The sequence below is a fragment of the Phyllostomus hastatus genome, unplaced genomic scaffold, assembly GCF_019186645.2.
Source record: "Phyllostomus hastatus isolate PE091 unplaced genomic scaffold, TTU_PhHast_1.1 phas_scaffold_1674, whole genome shotgun sequence".
In the NCBI taxonomy this organism is placed as follows: domain Eukaryota; kingdom Metazoa; phylum Chordata; class Mammalia; order Chiroptera; family Phyllostomidae; genus Phyllostomus; species Phyllostomus hastatus.
Window position 1 is genome coordinate 2473520 of NW_025334011.1, and position 18714 is coordinate 2492233.

General features: G+C 32.2%; 1 protein-coding gene across 5 annotated transcripts in view; it reads right to left on the reverse strand.

Annotated features, from left to right (window-relative positions):
* ANKRD17 (ankyrin repeat domain 17) overlaps positions 1–18714 on the reverse strand; it is a 155236-nt gene that overhangs the window by 115298 nt on the left and 21224 nt on the right. Inside the window, exon 1 of one of the 5 annotated variants that reach the window (XM_045858252.1) lies at positions 10958–11089. The exons of the other annotated variants lie outside the window; for them this stretch is intronic. Within the exon in view, the coding sequence (XP_045714208.1) occupies positions 10958–11011 (54 nt within the window). The 5' untranslated portion in view covers positions 11012–11089. Of the gene's footprint in view, positions 1–10957; positions 11090–18714 lie in introns of those variants that run through there. 5 annotated transcript variants of the gene reach the window in all.

Below are 18714 nucleotides of genomic sequence, written 5' to 3' on the forward strand. Positions count from 1 at the left end.
CCTGCATGATAAAAAAAAATAATAAGGGGAATTATTCAAGTGGATGGAAATTATATAAGTAGGTACCTGATGAAACTGAATTCACACAATGAACAGTGCCAAAAATAATATAAAATGGGTGCCTTCTTCCTCATTTAAGAAAATATTTTTAAATAATAACAATCTATTTTGCCCATTTCCAACATACATAGAAATAAGTATATGACAATAATCCCACAAGAAACATAAGGAGAGAAATAAAAATACTGGTGTGAGGTTCCTAACATTACATGTGAATTGGTATATTATTATGTGAAGGTAGCTGTAAGTTAAAACACATATACTGCAAACTCCAAAACCACCACCCAAAAAATAAAAAGAGGTAGTAAGGCAACAGAGGTAATAAAATGGGATACTAAAAGTAATGAAATAAAAGGCACAAACAAAGGGAAAAGAAGCAATAATGGCTGGAACAGAAAACAATTAGCAAGATGGTAGACTCAAACATAAAATATTAATAATTACACTAATTTAAAATAGACTAATGATTCAAAGTCAGAGCTTGACAGTAGAGATAAAAAGGCAAGTTAACTATATGCTGTCTGCAAAAAAAAAAAAACATACTTCAAATGTGAAAACACTGGTAGAACTAAGAGAATTCAGCAAGCCTATAGGATACAAGGTCAATATACAAATACCAATTGCACTCCTATATATAAGCAACACACACTGGACAAATTAAAAGAATTATCATTTACCATAATTTAAAGAAGCATAAAACACCCAGAAGATGAATGGTATCAAAATATGCCATCCCATAATAAGCAACTTTGGCATAAGGGCTATTTTGACTGAAGGTAATTGAGAAACAGCAGATGCAGAAGCAACTTTGTGCCCCTTCCCCTTTCTGCCTAAAATCAGGGCATCAATTTCCCTTTGTGAAATGTTCCCTCCTCCTCTCCTGTACCAGGAAGAGAAAGATGCTTAATCACTGAAAATGACTCCTATCACCGGTGTTGCTCCCTACTTAAGTCTGCCTAAGAAACCTTAATAAATAACCCTTATCTAGCATTAGTTTCCCATATACTGTATTTACCTTGCTACAATTTACCACCCCTAGAAACCCATATTCGTTTTTCTTTGTCTAGTCACTTCATAATTAATCATCCTTTTTAAAAATAGTATATATAAGCTCCCAAGCCTAACTGCTTTCTTTGGGTTTTCACCTATTTTCTGTGAGGTTATCACATGCATGCATAACAAATCTTCTTTCCTATTCCTCTTCCTTTTATCAGCTTAATTATCAGCCCCAACCACTGAACCTAACAAAATATTTGCAAGACCTGAACAGTGATAACTATACAACAAAGTTGGGAGAAATTAAAGAAAGTGTAAATAAATGGTTATCATGTGGGCTAGGGTTATGCCTGCTAAACAAAACAAATTTCTAAGTCTACTGAGCCACTAGTTTACAGACTTTGCTTTGAATGTTCTAAATACCCTTGGAACAAACCAGATCATGAGAAAACTAAGTATTCAGACTACATAGTTTTTTTAACCTAAGTGCATTCTACCAGTATATCCTTAACTTACATTCTGTAGAAACAATTTAAAGCTCTTTTATTTTTGGAATGTTGTAGAAGTTATTTACTATAACAATGCAATACCTTACCATAGGAGCCCAAATAGAAATTTTTTTTGAGACCTAAAATGCACAAAATATATCAGTTCTCCAAATCATCTAGCACGTCTATAGTGTTTGTGGACAACACTAACCCCACGACTCATCAAGTTTCTAATCTGGCTCCGGATGGTATTCAATTTGATCTAAGTTTAGCAGTTGTATATGCACTTCTTTCTATACTTTTACCTCTGATCTTAATTTACTAATATTGCCCTTTTATATTATTTCTTAGAATATTTACTCTAATCTAAATTCTTTTCTGAGATGAAATATTTTTTAATCTAAATATATAAGTAATATTTTTAAAGAGAGCTATTGTATCCATATTAAAGAATTCACTATTTCATCAAGAACATACTAAAGACCATAAAATTATTTTCTTTTTTTAGACATCATTTATTTACTTTTGGAGAGAGGGGAAAGGAGGGAGAGAAACACTGACTGGTTGCCTCTAATGTGCACCCAACTACAGTCCTGGCCCACAATCCAGGCATGTGCCCTGACCAGGAATCGAACCAGTGACCTTTTGGTTTGTGGGACAACATCCAACACACTGAGCCATACCAGTCAGGGCAATATCATAAAGTTACTTTAAATGTATGTAATCTCACATTACTTTTTTTAAGAGCAGAAAACAGTGGAAGATAATGAACATAAAAGGAAAACAGGAGAAAACAAAGTAAGGAGTAGGACTTTGAATAAGAGGGTACCAAGTAGACAATGTGAATAGTAACAGAGTATTAGAATACAATGTAAAGCAAATGATTCAGATTAAATATGGTAAATACAAAGTCAGGTGGGTAGAAGGAAGTCATATAATGGGTCAGATGCAAAAGTGAGCTTGGATTTTATTCTTAAATGTGAAATAATACTGTAAAAGAGACTAAACCTTTTGAAATATATAGGAGACACAACATCATCTCAAACTTTTTTGTTTAGAAGTTTTTAAAGCCACTACCTAATGTGATCTAGCTTTAGAGTTTTACATCTAGAAGAAATCCTAGAGAAACTATATGGTACAAGTTAACTTTAAAAATCAAGAAAAAATTTAAAAATACTTTTTTCAAAAAACATACAAAGATTATGAGTATTAATACTCCACCCTACTAATCACCTGGGTGATTTGAGTAACATGAATAACTTTTAGTCCTCATTCTACATATAAACTTAACCAAAGCTAAGAGTTTGAAGAACTTCCCAAGGGAAAAAGATAGGAAGCTGATTCTTTCACTACACACTATCTCAAATTAAAATGAAAAACAAGCATTTACTATGTTTGAGATACAATGTTAAGTAACCAAAGACAACAAGAAAAATAAAACTATTCACGGAAAATCATACAATAACACTAAAAGTTCAAGACAATTAAAGAGGAATCCAATTAAATTGTATCTAGAAAATTTTAAAAATCAATGTCAACATAACTCAGCATTCTCACTTTCCTATCACTTAATAAAAGATATAGCCTTTATAATTCATAAAACATAAAATGATGATCCACCTGACAAGATTTATTAAATGACACATGTAAGGCTTAATGTTAATATTTTGGTTATTTAAGTGGATAGTTTCGTAGAGGAGAAACCTTTCTATTTACTGTTATCTGTATTTACTTCATGAAGAATATTATAAACAATGGAAAGAGAAACTAAAGAAAATATTTTGAGAAGATAAAATATTATACAAATGTGATAAAATATTAAAAAGGGAAATTTTCCAATTCATGTGGACACTTAAAATACCAACACATACTTTTGGAAAACCCTAAGTAGTATTTCCTTATGAAATATGAGAAGTTAGAAACTGTATTTCTCAAACTTGCTTATAACATTTCAACACAAATACACGTCAGTCTTTGTTACGATGACAGGGCATAAATTACAAATGTAGAACATGTGACAAGGACTGGGGAAGTGGCAACTGGATAAATTCAAGGTTAGAGCCAGCTAAGAATAAACTCTAGGTAGACGAATGAGAAGGTCAACAAATGAGGTCTGTGTAAAAACAAGGAGTTAGGCTGATCATAATATCCAAACATCAAGTACAGGATCAGAATCTGACTAATCTATAACAGGAAAAAAAAGTCAAAATGAAGTATCAAAAGTCAGAGAAATAGGCTAAATAATAAAAGGTCAGAGACTAAACAGAAGAAAACGCCAACAAAGCAGTTTAACAACAGCTCAACAACTTTCCTCAATTGTTGCTTAGAACTTAAGAGCTGTGAAGGGTTAGCATTTGAAAAACAGAAAGAGATGTGCAGATATGACTGACATTTCTCTCTTCCTATAAAACACATGATTTCAATGCCAATTTCAAATTTCAGCAAAAATATAGTCCAAATAAAAATACATGCTTATATAAATATAAATACAAGGTATACATGCTAAATAATTAATTTCGCTACCAAGCAAAGGAGTCTGAAACCAACAGTTTAATCTCCGGATAACCAAGATATACATTAATGAAATGTTATTTTTCATTTTCATAGACAATATAAAAGATAACTAGTCTCAGAAAAATACTCTTGACTGGATGCAGGTACCTGTGGTAAGATATTGAAAAAAAAAAATATTCAAATTCCTATACAAACTTTTCCCCACTTCTTAAACCTGCTGTTTTGTAGTTGAAGGATAGAGAGACCCAAGGGGATCCCCAATACTGTTTCAGAGGATTTACAAGGTCAAAACATTTTTATAATCCTAACATGTTATTTGTCTGTTTCACTCTGTTGGCATTTACACTGAATAAAAGTAATGGTGGATAAAACTGTTGGCCCCTTAATACAAATCAAGGCCATGATTTGTATTTTTTTCTTTTACTTAAAAGAAAAATAAAGGGTGAAAAGGCTACTTCCATTATGAAGCAGCAAAAAATAATAATATTTAAATTTTTAACATGAAAATGACTTTTCATTATTCTCTGTAATAAAATAAAAAAAATCCTACTGCATACATAATTACATAGTTGTCTCAGCAAAAATATTTGTGTAAATGTGAGCTAAACCAGTAGCTTTTCTTCATGGAATATCATTTTTACTTACAATACAGCATGGTTAGTCAGACTTATCTGGCAGACATTTTCTTGAAAATAAGTGAAGTGAGCCTGTCATTACAAGGGAAACAACTCACTTTGTCATCCATGATAAAATTCAAGCTTTAAAGCAAAAATTAACAATTTGTCAAACATATCTGGCACTGTGAATGTGTCATCTTCCCAGTTTTTGACCTTTCTAAAGAGATCACTGGTAATATTAGCAAATGTAATTTTTTAAAAATATTGTAGTATTGGGAAGTCAGTAAGTAAACCAGTATTTTCCAAATGACCACTGTACTTGTTAGAAATTAAGCATGGTAAAAAAATCCATTAAAAATATACAATGAACCAGTGTATTTTAACCTAACAAAGTTCAGAAAATTCACTGATAGTATTTCAGATTCCACACTATGCCCTCTAAGAAACTATCATTTGAGTAGTTTTAGAAGTAATATCAAAGAAAAACATCCAAATATCTAAAAGGGTTATTAAATTATTCTTCCCTTTGTATCCTCACGTAAGTGGGAGACCAGATTTTCTTCTTAGACTTCTTCCAAAATAATGTACTGCAACAGACTGAATATAAAAGCAGATAGGTGAGTCTACTCTCCTATTAAAACCACACTCCAGATATATTTGAAAAAATGTAAAACAAAACCACTGTTCTCAAATTTTTTTATTTTGGAAAATAGTTATTTTAATAAAAGTATGTTAACGTGAAATGTTATTAAACCCATTATGTTTTTACAAATAGATATGTAAATGTTTTTACATTTTAATTATCAATTATTAAAAAATATAACTCTCACAAAAACTCTTTTGAGTCCTCAGCAATTTTTAAGAATATTATAGTCCTGATATCAAAAAATCTGATAAATGCTATTTTAATCATCTGTGAGGCTAAAATTTTCTTGCTCTATCAAATGGGGGGTAATACTTATAAAATAGTACACAAGGGTCATCACTTAAAAATACTTAACAGTGTAGTATTAACTATGTGTGTAAGTGCAGGGCTTCATGTTTACACAGATTATCTAATTTTCCCTTACAAACATTCTAGAAAATGGATACCTATGTCTTCACAGAATCATTTAGTGAATTAAAAAACAATACTTGTGTAGCACTTGACACAGTCCCTCTATATAACTTAAATTTTTAATAAATGTTAGTGTGCTTAATTGCTATTGCCACCATAAAACGATCTGAGTACCCTATGTACAAGTTAGAAGGCAGCTAGTCAGAAGGCAGATTCCATATCTGAGACCAAGTTATTAATGGCCAATGTTAATCTAACCACTTATTAAGCCAAAGTTACCTTACAGACATTTAACATTTATGAACACCTCCTAAAAGGCCTTTGTCTTGGCAAATCAGGAAACTATAAACTAAACCAAACCAGTGGTTAAGCAGGACTTTGATGCTCACCAACTTTGTAGTGATCAAGCCACTTCATATCAGAATAGGTTCTTTATCCGAGTGTCAGAACAAAGGCCCATGACGATTTAGAACCAAGAAAGTGCCCATGTTGTTGCATGTATATGCAGATAATACATGATAGAGAACTTACCAAATTCATTCTCTACAGCATGTATTAAACATTGAACTAAAATGATTTAATGTGGGACTAATGACATTTGGACAACCTGGCCTTTACTCTCATATAACAATAACAGATTAATTCACATATTTCTAGTTACACTACTGTTTGATACCTGTTTATGGTCTTTATACTCCACTAAAATATCAGTCTTCTTTACAGGGATTATTAGCTATCTAAGTGTGTCTTCTACTACTCCCCCTGCATTCTCTCAAAGTTAGAGTGTGAAAGCAATGTTGCAACTTCTACTCCCCATTCAAGATAAACTCCAATCTCAAATAGAAGTATATATTCACAATGCATAATATGTCAGGAACACAAATGTGTGTATGTAGCATTTATGTAACCACATATGTGAGGGTACTGTATGTGTGTATACATATACACATACATATAATATACTGATTTAAATGTTAATAGAAAAATCTTTAAAGACCAAAAGATAAACTTGGGATCCAAGAAACCTTCTAGATAGCCCAACATTCCTAAAGATACATAACAATTACAAAAATAAGCATAAAAAATGTAACTAAAGGTACTCAGATAAAGAAAAATATCTGCTTATTGATAAATTCAGAATGCTGAAAACATGGATTTCAAACTCTCCAGATAAACAAATGAAGTAAAATATTAGTATTCAAATACGTATCTGTAGGCATTCTAAATTCAAGAATGATTAATTATCAATGGTAGACATTTTATCTTATTACCTTTGTGAAGAAAAATTAGCTAGACTAATTTCATTGAATTTCAAGGCCTAACATATTGAATGTGCTCAATAAGTATTGGCATGAAATTGTTAAGATTCAGTCTACCCAACATGTCTAATTGTTCCAAAACCTTTTAATAAATTAAAAACATTACTTATATCAATTCAAATAATTTACATGTTAGCTAAATTTTTCTGTCTCTAGATCAACATACACACTTATGTCTTACGAGGTACTCCAACTCTTCCCAATGAAAAATGTCACCATGGTTATGCTAAATATAGGACTTTAGAAATGTATGTGTATCACATAAGCCAATACACTTTATATAATAAAAAGAAGTATAGCAAGTACCGGTCAAAATAGTCTACTTTATGGAGATTTTGTATCATTACTAAAAGCAACTTTATATTATTACTAAAATAACAGCAAGTAGATTTCCTGTTTGATCTAGAGTGCACTATTTACCATTAGCCAATAATATTGATAATCAATACAAAACAACTTCCCCATAACTTTCAATCTAACTTAAAAAACAAAGCAAAACACCAAACCTCTGGTGTCCAAATAAATACAGAGCAAGATATGGTTCCATAATAAACCACAAAGGGTTCAACCAAGCCCCCCACCCACCATAATCTAAGTAACAGTTATAAAGATTTGAGACTTTTATCTTACATATTACAACCTGTAAAATCAAATACACGTGAAGTTAGAAACCCTGCCTTTGTCTGACAAATGAACAAGACTGGGCATGAGAGTTGTCACATTTCACTGTAAATATTTTCATTTTCATAAAAATTACTTCCTTCTAAGCAAAAGTATATCAAATGATATACCCTGAACAAAGCATTCTGAATATAATTGAAATGAAAATAAGTATTTGTGAAAATTTCTCATTTCTAAAACAATTTTTATAGAAAAAGTACTAATTCAATTATAAATAAAACTAGAAAATGTTTCTAAAATGACCTCTCATGTTACATGTATTCTTATTACAAAAAAAACAAAACAAAACAAAACTAAAACCACTTAAGGTTTATATATACAGCATTTGGTCAAACTTGAAGTATATAAAAAAAAAATCTGGAGGATTTCCCCTTCTTATTGACCTTTCTAAATACCAAGATCCATTATCACATATGACTTAAAGGAAAAGTATCAAAATTCTCCCAGCCTTTTTCTACCATTTGTATTTGGCTAGTTCCCTCGGTACTAGTTAAGATGAGCAAAAGGGGCAGAAACACTCTGACTACTTTAGTTTAGAGGATAAAATTACTGACTGGATTATTTGGATAATTTAAACTACCAAGTTTTTCAGTTTAATGCATTACCTTGGAATATCTGAGAAGCAATGATACAATTTGAAATCAACCTCTTCCAGTTTTATGAGTTTTAGAAACTTATATTTTACTTAAAATTTTGAGATCATTTAAAAATTCAAGTTAAATAACAATTGTTAAATAATAAAACAATCACCACAAACCACAGCATTATATAAATTAATCTACACAATAGTCACTGATGATTCGGATTTAAGGAAAGAGCCTTTTAAATGGACAAGGTGGGGACTGACTGTGGGAAGGGAGGGGGAAGGGGAGAACAATGGGCGGGGCATTGGGACAACTGTAATAGAACCACCACCAAAATGTATGATTCAAGAAAGAACCCAGTTACACTGAAAGACAGACGAAAACAGAAGGGATCCAATGGTTAATGTAAATAAGCAAAAATCTACATAAAATTCCAAATGCTTAATAAAATCACAAGGATGAATATTAAGGTAACACACTTAAAATAGCCTCAGTGACAATAGTAAAATTATATAAAGGGGAACTTCATTGTTCATTATTGGACATTTTCACAAGGAGTTAATCCTTTAAATAAATAAAAGTAAATTTTTGGAAAACTGGTTGTGTAATTGAATCTGTTCACCTGCAACAAGAAACTTTAGAAAATGGTACACTTAGCTTCAGAGAGTTAGCAAGTTTGTCCTCTTTGAACTTTTATTTTTAGACTTAGGTCATAATAAATACTTTTAACTTTGGGAATAAAAGTATATTTTATTACCGCTTGGAAAATTTTTACATTTGGCCTACCAGTTATGGAAAAATATTCAGTTAAATCACATAATATTAAATAAAGAGAGAACTTCTCACTTACTATGGTTTAATGCAACAGGTACATAGGAACCAAAATAAGAGAGATTTAAAATTAGGACAAATAATTAAAATTACAGAGGTTATTTTAATAACTATTAACAATGAACTAATTAGGTATGGTAAAATCTTAACACAACTTTTTAAAAAATTTTAGTGGAAATCATATAAAGCCAATGTCTAAGACACCATTAGAAAAATCTGTACTTAAGGCACAAAACTATGTTCAAGTAGGTTTTCCTAGAAAATAAGACTTTTAAAATCTGTTATTTACTGCAATTTTAAATGGGTAAAAAAAATCAAAGAGACCTACTGAAACCTATTAAATACACTTCTTTAAATTCCAAAGCAAATATTTTTAAAAACAAATTATAATGTAGCACTGGAACCTTATAATCAAATTAGACTTGTTTAAACACAAGCACTAAAGTCATGTGACCACTCCTATTTACAGTTCCTTGATGAAAGTGTATATGCCACTATTTCTAAGTAGATAATTCACCGTATCATTTCTAAGGGAACTCACTAATAGCATAAAAAAAAATGAAATAAAGGAAATTAACCAGAGGATTCAACTCAGACAACAAGCTGTTAGGAGAGGAGGAAAGTGTGTTGGCAGGTGTCTGAAAGAAGGTAGATAGTACAATGGAATCAGTTTTCATTCTGCAGAAGCACCGTGAGACTTGCTGCAATGTCAGCTCCAAGCACACACTGTGGGACTCCAGAAAATGCTCATTGATCATGCAGCACTTTATAATGCGCATAGGCTTTTTTCTCCTGCTAACCCCGCCTAGCTTCCTTCTGCAGCTTATTCTCTCAAGCCCTCTCTCCCTAATCAAATCTCTTCCTGAAAATAGGGAAATATTTAATAAATTATCTTAACAGTGTGAGTATTAGGAATACCACTCACCATCATGAAACCTCTTTATTTGAATTGGCCAGTCTTATCTTAATGAGGAGAGGGGAACCCTACAACCTACAGATAGGAAAATTTTAGATATCTATACCTATAAATACAAATGTTTGACAATACACTACATCCAAGGCAAAAATCAACTACAGTTTCACTTTGACATGTATCTCCTTGAACTGATTTATATATTCAGGTAGGTTCTTATAAAATTGATACAGCCAGAAAAAAAAAACAAAATTTAAAATTCTCATGACTCAAAATGCAGATTTTTATTGTGAGTTCTGAAGCATTAGTGCCTTAAATTTTAGGACCCTTTAATTTTTATTTAATAATTTATTTTATAACAATTAAAGTTACATGAAAAATCTAGAACCAGAATGTACCAGCTAAATTAAGCAATTAAATTGATATACATATAGCCTTAATTTTACCCTCAAAAGTAAAATAATCAGTTGTTTTTAATGGTTAACTGCCAGCAGAGCTTTAGGCTTAGATATGTAAATGAATTCTAAGACATATGATACTAAACCTACTCAAAGCTGCTTTTCAGACCCCACCTTCTAATGAGTTAATCTAAAGGTCACCACCAGCACAGGCTTTTTATTAAGTCCGAGGCCTGTTCTTTTTAAAATTTATTATCAGACATATATCTTACAATTTATAAAACATGAGGTTTAACGAAAATAACTCTAGCCTTGTTTAGTAATCACATGAATCAGACTGGAACATTCTCACACAGAATAAGGTCTGACCGTATCTTGCTTTTATGCTCTGCCTCTCTTTGCTCTCTCCTCTAATCTATTCATCTGTAAAATAATTCCGTCACATAAGGTTTCTTTGTTTAGATTTCAACTTTCATTTCATTTACAAATCTAGCCCTACCTCAAGAATGTCTTCTAGAACATATGCTTCCATTTCAGCCGCTGTCTCCACCATGTTTTATCAAACTGCCATGTTTCTTACTGCACTATGATTAGATCATTGCCAGCAGGAACACTCCTCTGTGTCAGCAAGGGAACAGGAAATGGAATGTTCTATTACATGCCTAAAGCAGCTTAGCTGTTCACTAGCCAGGCACCTACCAAAAGAGCAGGGGGTGACACACTCTGTATTTTTTAAAGACACAGAAGCTCTATTCCAAAGCAAACTTCTGTCAAGTAATTTTAATAGGCAAAATAGATAAAGTCTCTTATTTTACCCTTTTAAAACTTAAAATCCTAAAATTTCAAAAAACACACACATACATATTTATTTAAAGCTATTTAACACGCCTGGCTTCCTGGTTAAACAAAAGACGTTGAAGTGGGTCACATAGCAATTTATCCTTAGTAAAACCTTGCAGTAAGATTAATGGCCGTATTAAACATGCAAAGGAGGCAAGGCAATACAAAATTAGCAATTCGCTACAGCAAACAAATGCATTATATAACATACCTATTACAGGTGTTGGCTTGAGGGCGTCAAAAATAGTTAATGCAGTTTTTTTTAAGTGGTAACTGGTTTTCTGTAAACAAATCTCTTTGAAAATATCTGAGAATGAGATGAACATTCCACTGATTTATAATTACTGAAGCAAAGCATATCAGTTATATTCATACAGGCATATTCTAGAGAGAAATGCCTTTGATTTACCTCCAAAGAAATGCACTCCCCTTATCATAAATATCACGAGACAAAGATATATCAGATAACTGAAATTCAGAAACATCATATCTGGATCATTAAACAGCAAACATAATGAGTGACAGAACCAATTTATGTTATATTCATTATTATAACTGCTCCTCAGTTTATAAAGTTTGTTACTTTGTCAAATTTCTTCCTTATGTAATCTGGAATATTAAAAAATTAAATGGGAAAGGAACACTGTCTTATGCTCTGTGGCATTAATAAAATAACTCTGCACTTCCAGGACTGCCACACAAACTGAATTTGAAGTGATTCTTTAATGTGCAGATTGACCGATCTAATTATAATTCTAAAGTAAAGAGTTCTTCCAGTCTAAAGTTTCCTAATAAAAAAAGAGAAAAAAAAAGAGTTTTTAGGAAAAAAAAAAACAAACAGAAAAATGTAGGAGGGAGTTATTATTATTAATACATATGGCCAAATCTATGCTGAGAAAGTGTTATGCAAAGGCATTGCCAGTAATGTCTCCCCAAAGTGATGCCATGGAAAGAGATTTTGTAGTTCTCTTGGGCCTCAGTTTATTAATCTGTAAAATGAGATAACACTTATTCAACATGAAACATCTATTCTTTGTCAGAAACTATCCTAGGTACAGTCAACAGGACAAGTAAATTTCTCCTTATAGGTTTATATGAAGATCATCTACTACTCAGTTTCTGATATTTAGGAGGTACCCATACTGTCAGGCAATATGTCTCTTTTTTCATAAACATGTTATTTAAGCCTCACAAATAACCCTAAATGATAATTTAAAAGAACAATAACATTAATAATTACACCGTTTACTATATGCCATATGCCATTTTAAGTGCGTTGTATATATTAACTCATTTAATTCTCACAATAAACCTAAAAGAACAAAAGGTACTACTACTATTTCCATTCTACATGCATGGAAACTGAGGCCCAGATAGCTTAAGCAACTCGCCGAACTTATTCCTAATGGAGTTAGTTAAGTTGAAGAGCTAACATCTGAATATAGGCAGTTGGCTCCATCCTGTGAACCATCTACTACATTCCCTCCAGGTGTGTCATCCTGATTTTACAGATGAAGAGATCAAGTCTCAGATAGTACATACAGTTATGTAGCAGAGCTTGGGACTCAAACCAAGAACAATCTGACCAAAGCCTGTGTGAAATTATGGGAAAACGAATACTATTAAAAATAATGTTTTCCCTCACACCATATATTGGGTTGGCCAAAAAGTCTGTTATGTTTCTTGAGTATAATAAGACATTTTTTAATTTCACCAATAACTTTACTGATTTGGGTGTTTTGAGTATGTCCACTATCTCCCACTTTTGGTTTTCTAGTGGGTAGAGGCCAGGGTACTGATAACCATCTTCCAATGCATAAGACTGCCCCACAGCAAGGAATTATTTGACCAAAATATTAATAGTACAAAGAAACTTCGCCAACCACTTGTGACACATTCATTCAGTCACAGCACCTTCTCCATACACCACACAAATCTTTTTTGTGTTTCAGTTGAGTTTTTACCTTTCTTAAAATAATAAAGTATAATCCAATGAAAATGTTGCATATCTACTTCCATCTTCAATATTAAAATGACTGCACAAAAATTCACCAATTTTGATGAGTTTTTTTTTTAAAGTGCATGCTAATATAACAGCTGTCCCAATACAACAAAATTGTTCTGAATTAAATTAAAGACAACTAAGCACCATTAGAGCTATCGTATATAAAAAACATAACTGACATTTTGGCCAACCCAATAAAATGCTTATGTATGGATAAGTCTGGCACTTGGAGGGTTCTCAAACAAAGTAATTCCACTGTTAAAACCAAGCTTAAAAAGAACTAGCAAACCAGTTTTTACTATTTCAGGAGTTCCAGGTTAATTCTTTTTATGCTTCAAAATAACTGCTTCATTCTTAGACTAAGAAAAGTCATCAATAAAGTTTCTTTCTCCAACCTTCCTCTAACACAAGCAAGCAAAGAAAGGTTTGAGTTCAAAGGCTTCTCATGTTGGAGTACTCATTTCCCATAAACCAAAGTCTTTCCAACCTTACATGATAAGAAATTTGGCCTCCTAAGGCTCAGGTCAATCAAACCACTCCCTCTCTCCTTCTTTTCTGTTAAAGGATTACAAGGGCACTTCTCTTACGGTTTTTGACTTTTACCGTTAAGCTTTATACCAATAATTATGTGATTATGGCTTTTCTACAGAATTCTGGGTGTTTTCATACCATCTGTCATCTCTCTTCCTTACAGAGAAGAAGCTTCAAGAAAGTAGGCAACACTTGGTTAACCAATGTACAACCAGGACCAGCAGTCTCTGGCACAGGACAGGAACTTAAGTATTTGCTGATTAAATAACAAATGCATAAATAAAGGAATGATTTGATATCCAGTGATGCATCCTAATTCTTCTTAAATTATTCTGTCATAACTTCTGATGACAAAAACATTTGTTCTGTGACTACCACCTATAGGTCACAATAAGAAATAGTAAATATAAATAATATATTTCAAAATTTCTATAATTCTTTGTTATACAACAATTTAATTTTATTTTCTGCTCCTTTTCTGTTAGTATGATGACGTATGCCACAGTATAAGATACTCTGGGCAAAAGGGTATGAAAGGAGATTCATACACATCTATCTGCCTTAAGACCCCATATTTTAAAAGAGAGCCACCTTCCTTCCATTTCAACCTCATTTTATAGGCAAAAAAACCTGTTTTTCCATCTGCCTAAAATGGATTTCAGTGTTACAAGATCTTTTATTTATGCTAATGGCTAAAGCATTAAAGTCTAAATAGTAGTTAACATACTAACAGTTATGCAAACTAAACCAATACCTATAAATAACTTAAATCATAATATAAAATACTAAAATAAGAAGATTCAAATGTCCAAAGTGAAAAGCTTGCCATTAAAAGCAGGGGGAAGGTGATGATGGAAGAGGGCTCAATAAAGGAATCCTCTAAAATTTACAACTTTATTTAGGACAAGCACAGAGTTTTTGAAAAAGGAACAAGAAAACCAAACACACACACAGAAATGTACTGAGAAACAAGCAACCATATATTGTAATATTTAAATTTTTGTTTGTTTCCCCACATTAATCAAATATTACTTGTAAAGGAGTTCTGTTCCCATCAAATATATTTTTATATATTTTTTCAATTTAGGAAAGGGCAAGACTTTTCAAATTCATATTTTCAAACAAAACAAGGACAGATAATTTGTGGTAGGACAAATGTGATGATTTCACATAAAAACGAAATCTGAACCCACTTCACCTTTCACATAAAATGTATGAAATATAGTCATTATTTTATATCTTTTTTCTCTTCTTTACTCTGTAAATTATATTTTAGCAGAAATATGAAACTCAACTGTAAACAGCTTGGATTGAATGTAAGTAAGACAGAGGTATTAAAGAGTTAAAGAGCATTTAAATTAAAAGGCTAATAAAATCTGGTAAAATTTCTGAAGCCTATACCAACCGCATTTGATACCACTTATCAAACAATACCAACCCCATGATTTTACCATTTACTTCTTCAGAATCGATCATGCCACAATACGACTGAGGGTTTTAAATACATGACTAATATAGCAGGGTAATATTCTTTTCATTACCTTCATAGTTTACTTTTTTATTAACTATGGTTTTTATCTATAAAGTAATAACATGCTCATGAAAAAATTATACAGGGAAAAGTAACTAATTTCTCACAATTCCTAAAGACACAGTTAGTGTATTTTTCCAGAATAACCTACATATAAGCATATCTTAGTATAAGATTATTTTTATACAAAAGAAAACATAGTATGCATATTTTTCTCCATAATTGTTTCATATTAGCACATGTAGATCTCTTTGATTTGATAGCTGCTTAAATTTTCACTGGAGTTGTTCTACAATTTACTTAATCAGTTCCCTACTGAATGATACTTGTGTCGTTTTCTAACATTTCATAACGCTGCAATGAACAGACCCAATAAAAGGGCACACATACTCTGCACATGCCTCAATATAACTGTATGGTGAATTTCTTAATGGGTGTATGTATTTGCATATCAAAGGGTCACTGGTTCCATTCCCAGTCAGGGCATATGCCTGGGTTGCAGGCCAGGTCCCCTTCGGGGGTGCACAAGAGGCAACCACACACTGATGTTTCTCTCCCTCTTTCTCCCTCCCTTCCCCTCTCTAAAAAGAAATAAATAAAATCTTTTAAAATTAATTAATTAAATAAAACTTTGTTACTAAATTACCCTCCGCACAACTTGAATATATACTCTGACAGTGAAGACGACTGCCTGCTTCCCTACAAATAAAACCCAGATCAGGAAACAGCATTAGTTTTAAAACCTGTATCTAGACTTATTTTTAGTTCCTCATCATTTCAATTTTTCAAGAAATCCCAAATGAACGTTACACCTCCTCTCATCTAACTTTTGCCCCTTACTCCTCACCCCACCAAATCACATAAATTCATTCCCTGACAGGTTAAGAACTTCAATTATTTACCAAAAAGAAACAGAAAAAAGAAAAAGCCACAACAGACTATGTATATATGTATACATATGAGTAGAGAAGAGAGAAGAATGAGAAGTCAAATAATCTATCCTTTAAAACAAAACAAAACCCCCCACACCCATATTTTTCTGACTGTAAGACACCCCCCCCCCCCCATTTAGGAGGCATAATGGTTGTTAATGCTGCTATTGAATTGTTTACATTTACATTGGTGAAATATTATACTATTTATGTTATTAAATATTTTACTACATTTTTTGCTTCAAAATTTCTTTTCCAATTTTCCTCCTCTAAAACCTAGGTGCATCTTATGGTTCAAAAAATGAGGTGTATATCTACTTCTGCTAAAATAAAATTCCATCTGGGTTTCATGGTATTTTTTTTTTTAATTTAGGAGTAAATTTTAAAGTTTCTGCCAGAATGTAGTATTCTAAAGATCTAGAATTAGCCCCGGCTGGTGTAGCTCAGTGGATTGAGCATGGGCCTGTGGAGCAAAAGGTCACTGCTTCAATTCCCAGTCAAGGCACATGCCTGGGTTGTGGGTCAGGTCCCCAGTAGGGGGCATGCAAGAGGCAAACATACACTGATGTTTCTCTCCTCTTTCTCATTCCCTTCCCCTCTCTCTAAAAATAAAATAAAATCTTTAAAAACAAAACCTCTCCCTTACTCATCTTTATTTCCCACTTTATTAAAAAAATCTAGAATTATTTGACTATTGTCACTAAATGAAATACTGTATTGTTGGATATATTTATTAGTTTACCTGACACATTTCATATTATTCATTTTTAAAGCATAAAATTCCAAAAAAGTAATCCAAAATCAAATGTGTACTAAGAAGACAGGGCCACACATAAGCAGTTTTTATTAACACAAAGATCCCTAAATAGTTTCTATCTTAGCTTCTTGACATACATCACAGTCTAATTTTGATAATATTTAAAAATAAGAACAATTAGAACTTCACGAGAGCCTTCAAAGTAAATGTTAACAGTTGGACACTGTTTCAGATATGTGTAGGAATAACTAAAAGATTTAGGTAACAAAGGATTAAGTAATAATACATAAAACTGTAACTTCACAAATAAAATATTTTATAATACCTTGCTTAATTGGTTAAATTTTTCTCAAGGTTAATATTATTATAAGGCCTAGTAAACTTTTTTATAAAGATCATACTTATCAACTTTGATCATTTATACAAATGTTACTAAGTGCTTACTAGGTTACACGCTTTACACTATATAATAGATTGGCAAATAAAATTAGTATACCTCGAAGAGTCTATAATTAAGACTCTTGAGTCTATAATATTGATCCAGTTTCTAGACAAAGTTTAATATCAAATTCTTCAATAATTTTTGCCTCTTCTCTGATTTATAGACATTTTCATTTTCCTATAATCCAACTAATAAGTAAAATCCAAAACTCCACATGAAGAGTACAAAAATACTACATTTAAACAAACTACTTCACCCAGATGTATCCTGTGTACATAATGAAATACAAGCACAGTCTTGTCCAAATATTAGTAACATATTATGCAAAGTAAAAAAACAAAGCAGTTTGCCCATCTTTTCACATCTCCAATAATAGTCGTGCCTGCTGGACACTTGTATTTGTTGTCTCGACCCATGAATTCATTCTTTTTCCAGTATTTCACAATAGGCTCTTTGTATACAAATAGATAAAACATATTTATTGTTTTTAGATTACATTCACCCCTCAAATCTGTGTTGTACATCTTCAGATAAAAATAAAACAAGGGCATATGTAATAGAAATTATGTCAATGATTTTTGTTTTGCTTTAAATAGGCTCTATCTATTGAGTATACCTTTCTCTATTTGGTCAACAACACATGAACTGTCTTCTGCTCCAAAGCAGCAAGTATCTACAAACAAATAAAATATACCAACATAACCAGAGCCTCCTCCACTGCCATATACTCCACACATGCACAGTGGTGGAGTTTGAAGGGGCTGGGAATAAAAACACAAATTACAAGAAAAGACTTAAGTCCAAAGCCTGTGTCTTAGAGTCACCAATTTCTACCACCCTTCTGAAGGACAACTGCCCTACCCTAAGAGACTAAAAAAAAGAAGTGCCTTGTAACTCACTTAAAATAGTATCAAAGGCATGGACAATAAACAAGAGGTAAAAACTACCGAAGTAGCCGTGGAATCCAAGTGGTGTCACTGGCTTTCCTCTGGTTCCTTGATGGTCTGGGGTTGCTGGTAACAAGCTCCATCAGTCTGGTCTCTCAAAATGCCTGTTACCACTATGCTATTTCTATCCTATTCACACCAAATCTTTAATGGTTTCCCTGTAAGCAATTATTCCAAGTACCAAAAGACTCCTTTTTCAAACTCATAATTGTAGTTCCTGAGAACTATGGGTAGACCAAAAATTACAAAAGGAGCACCACTCCCTTTCCAC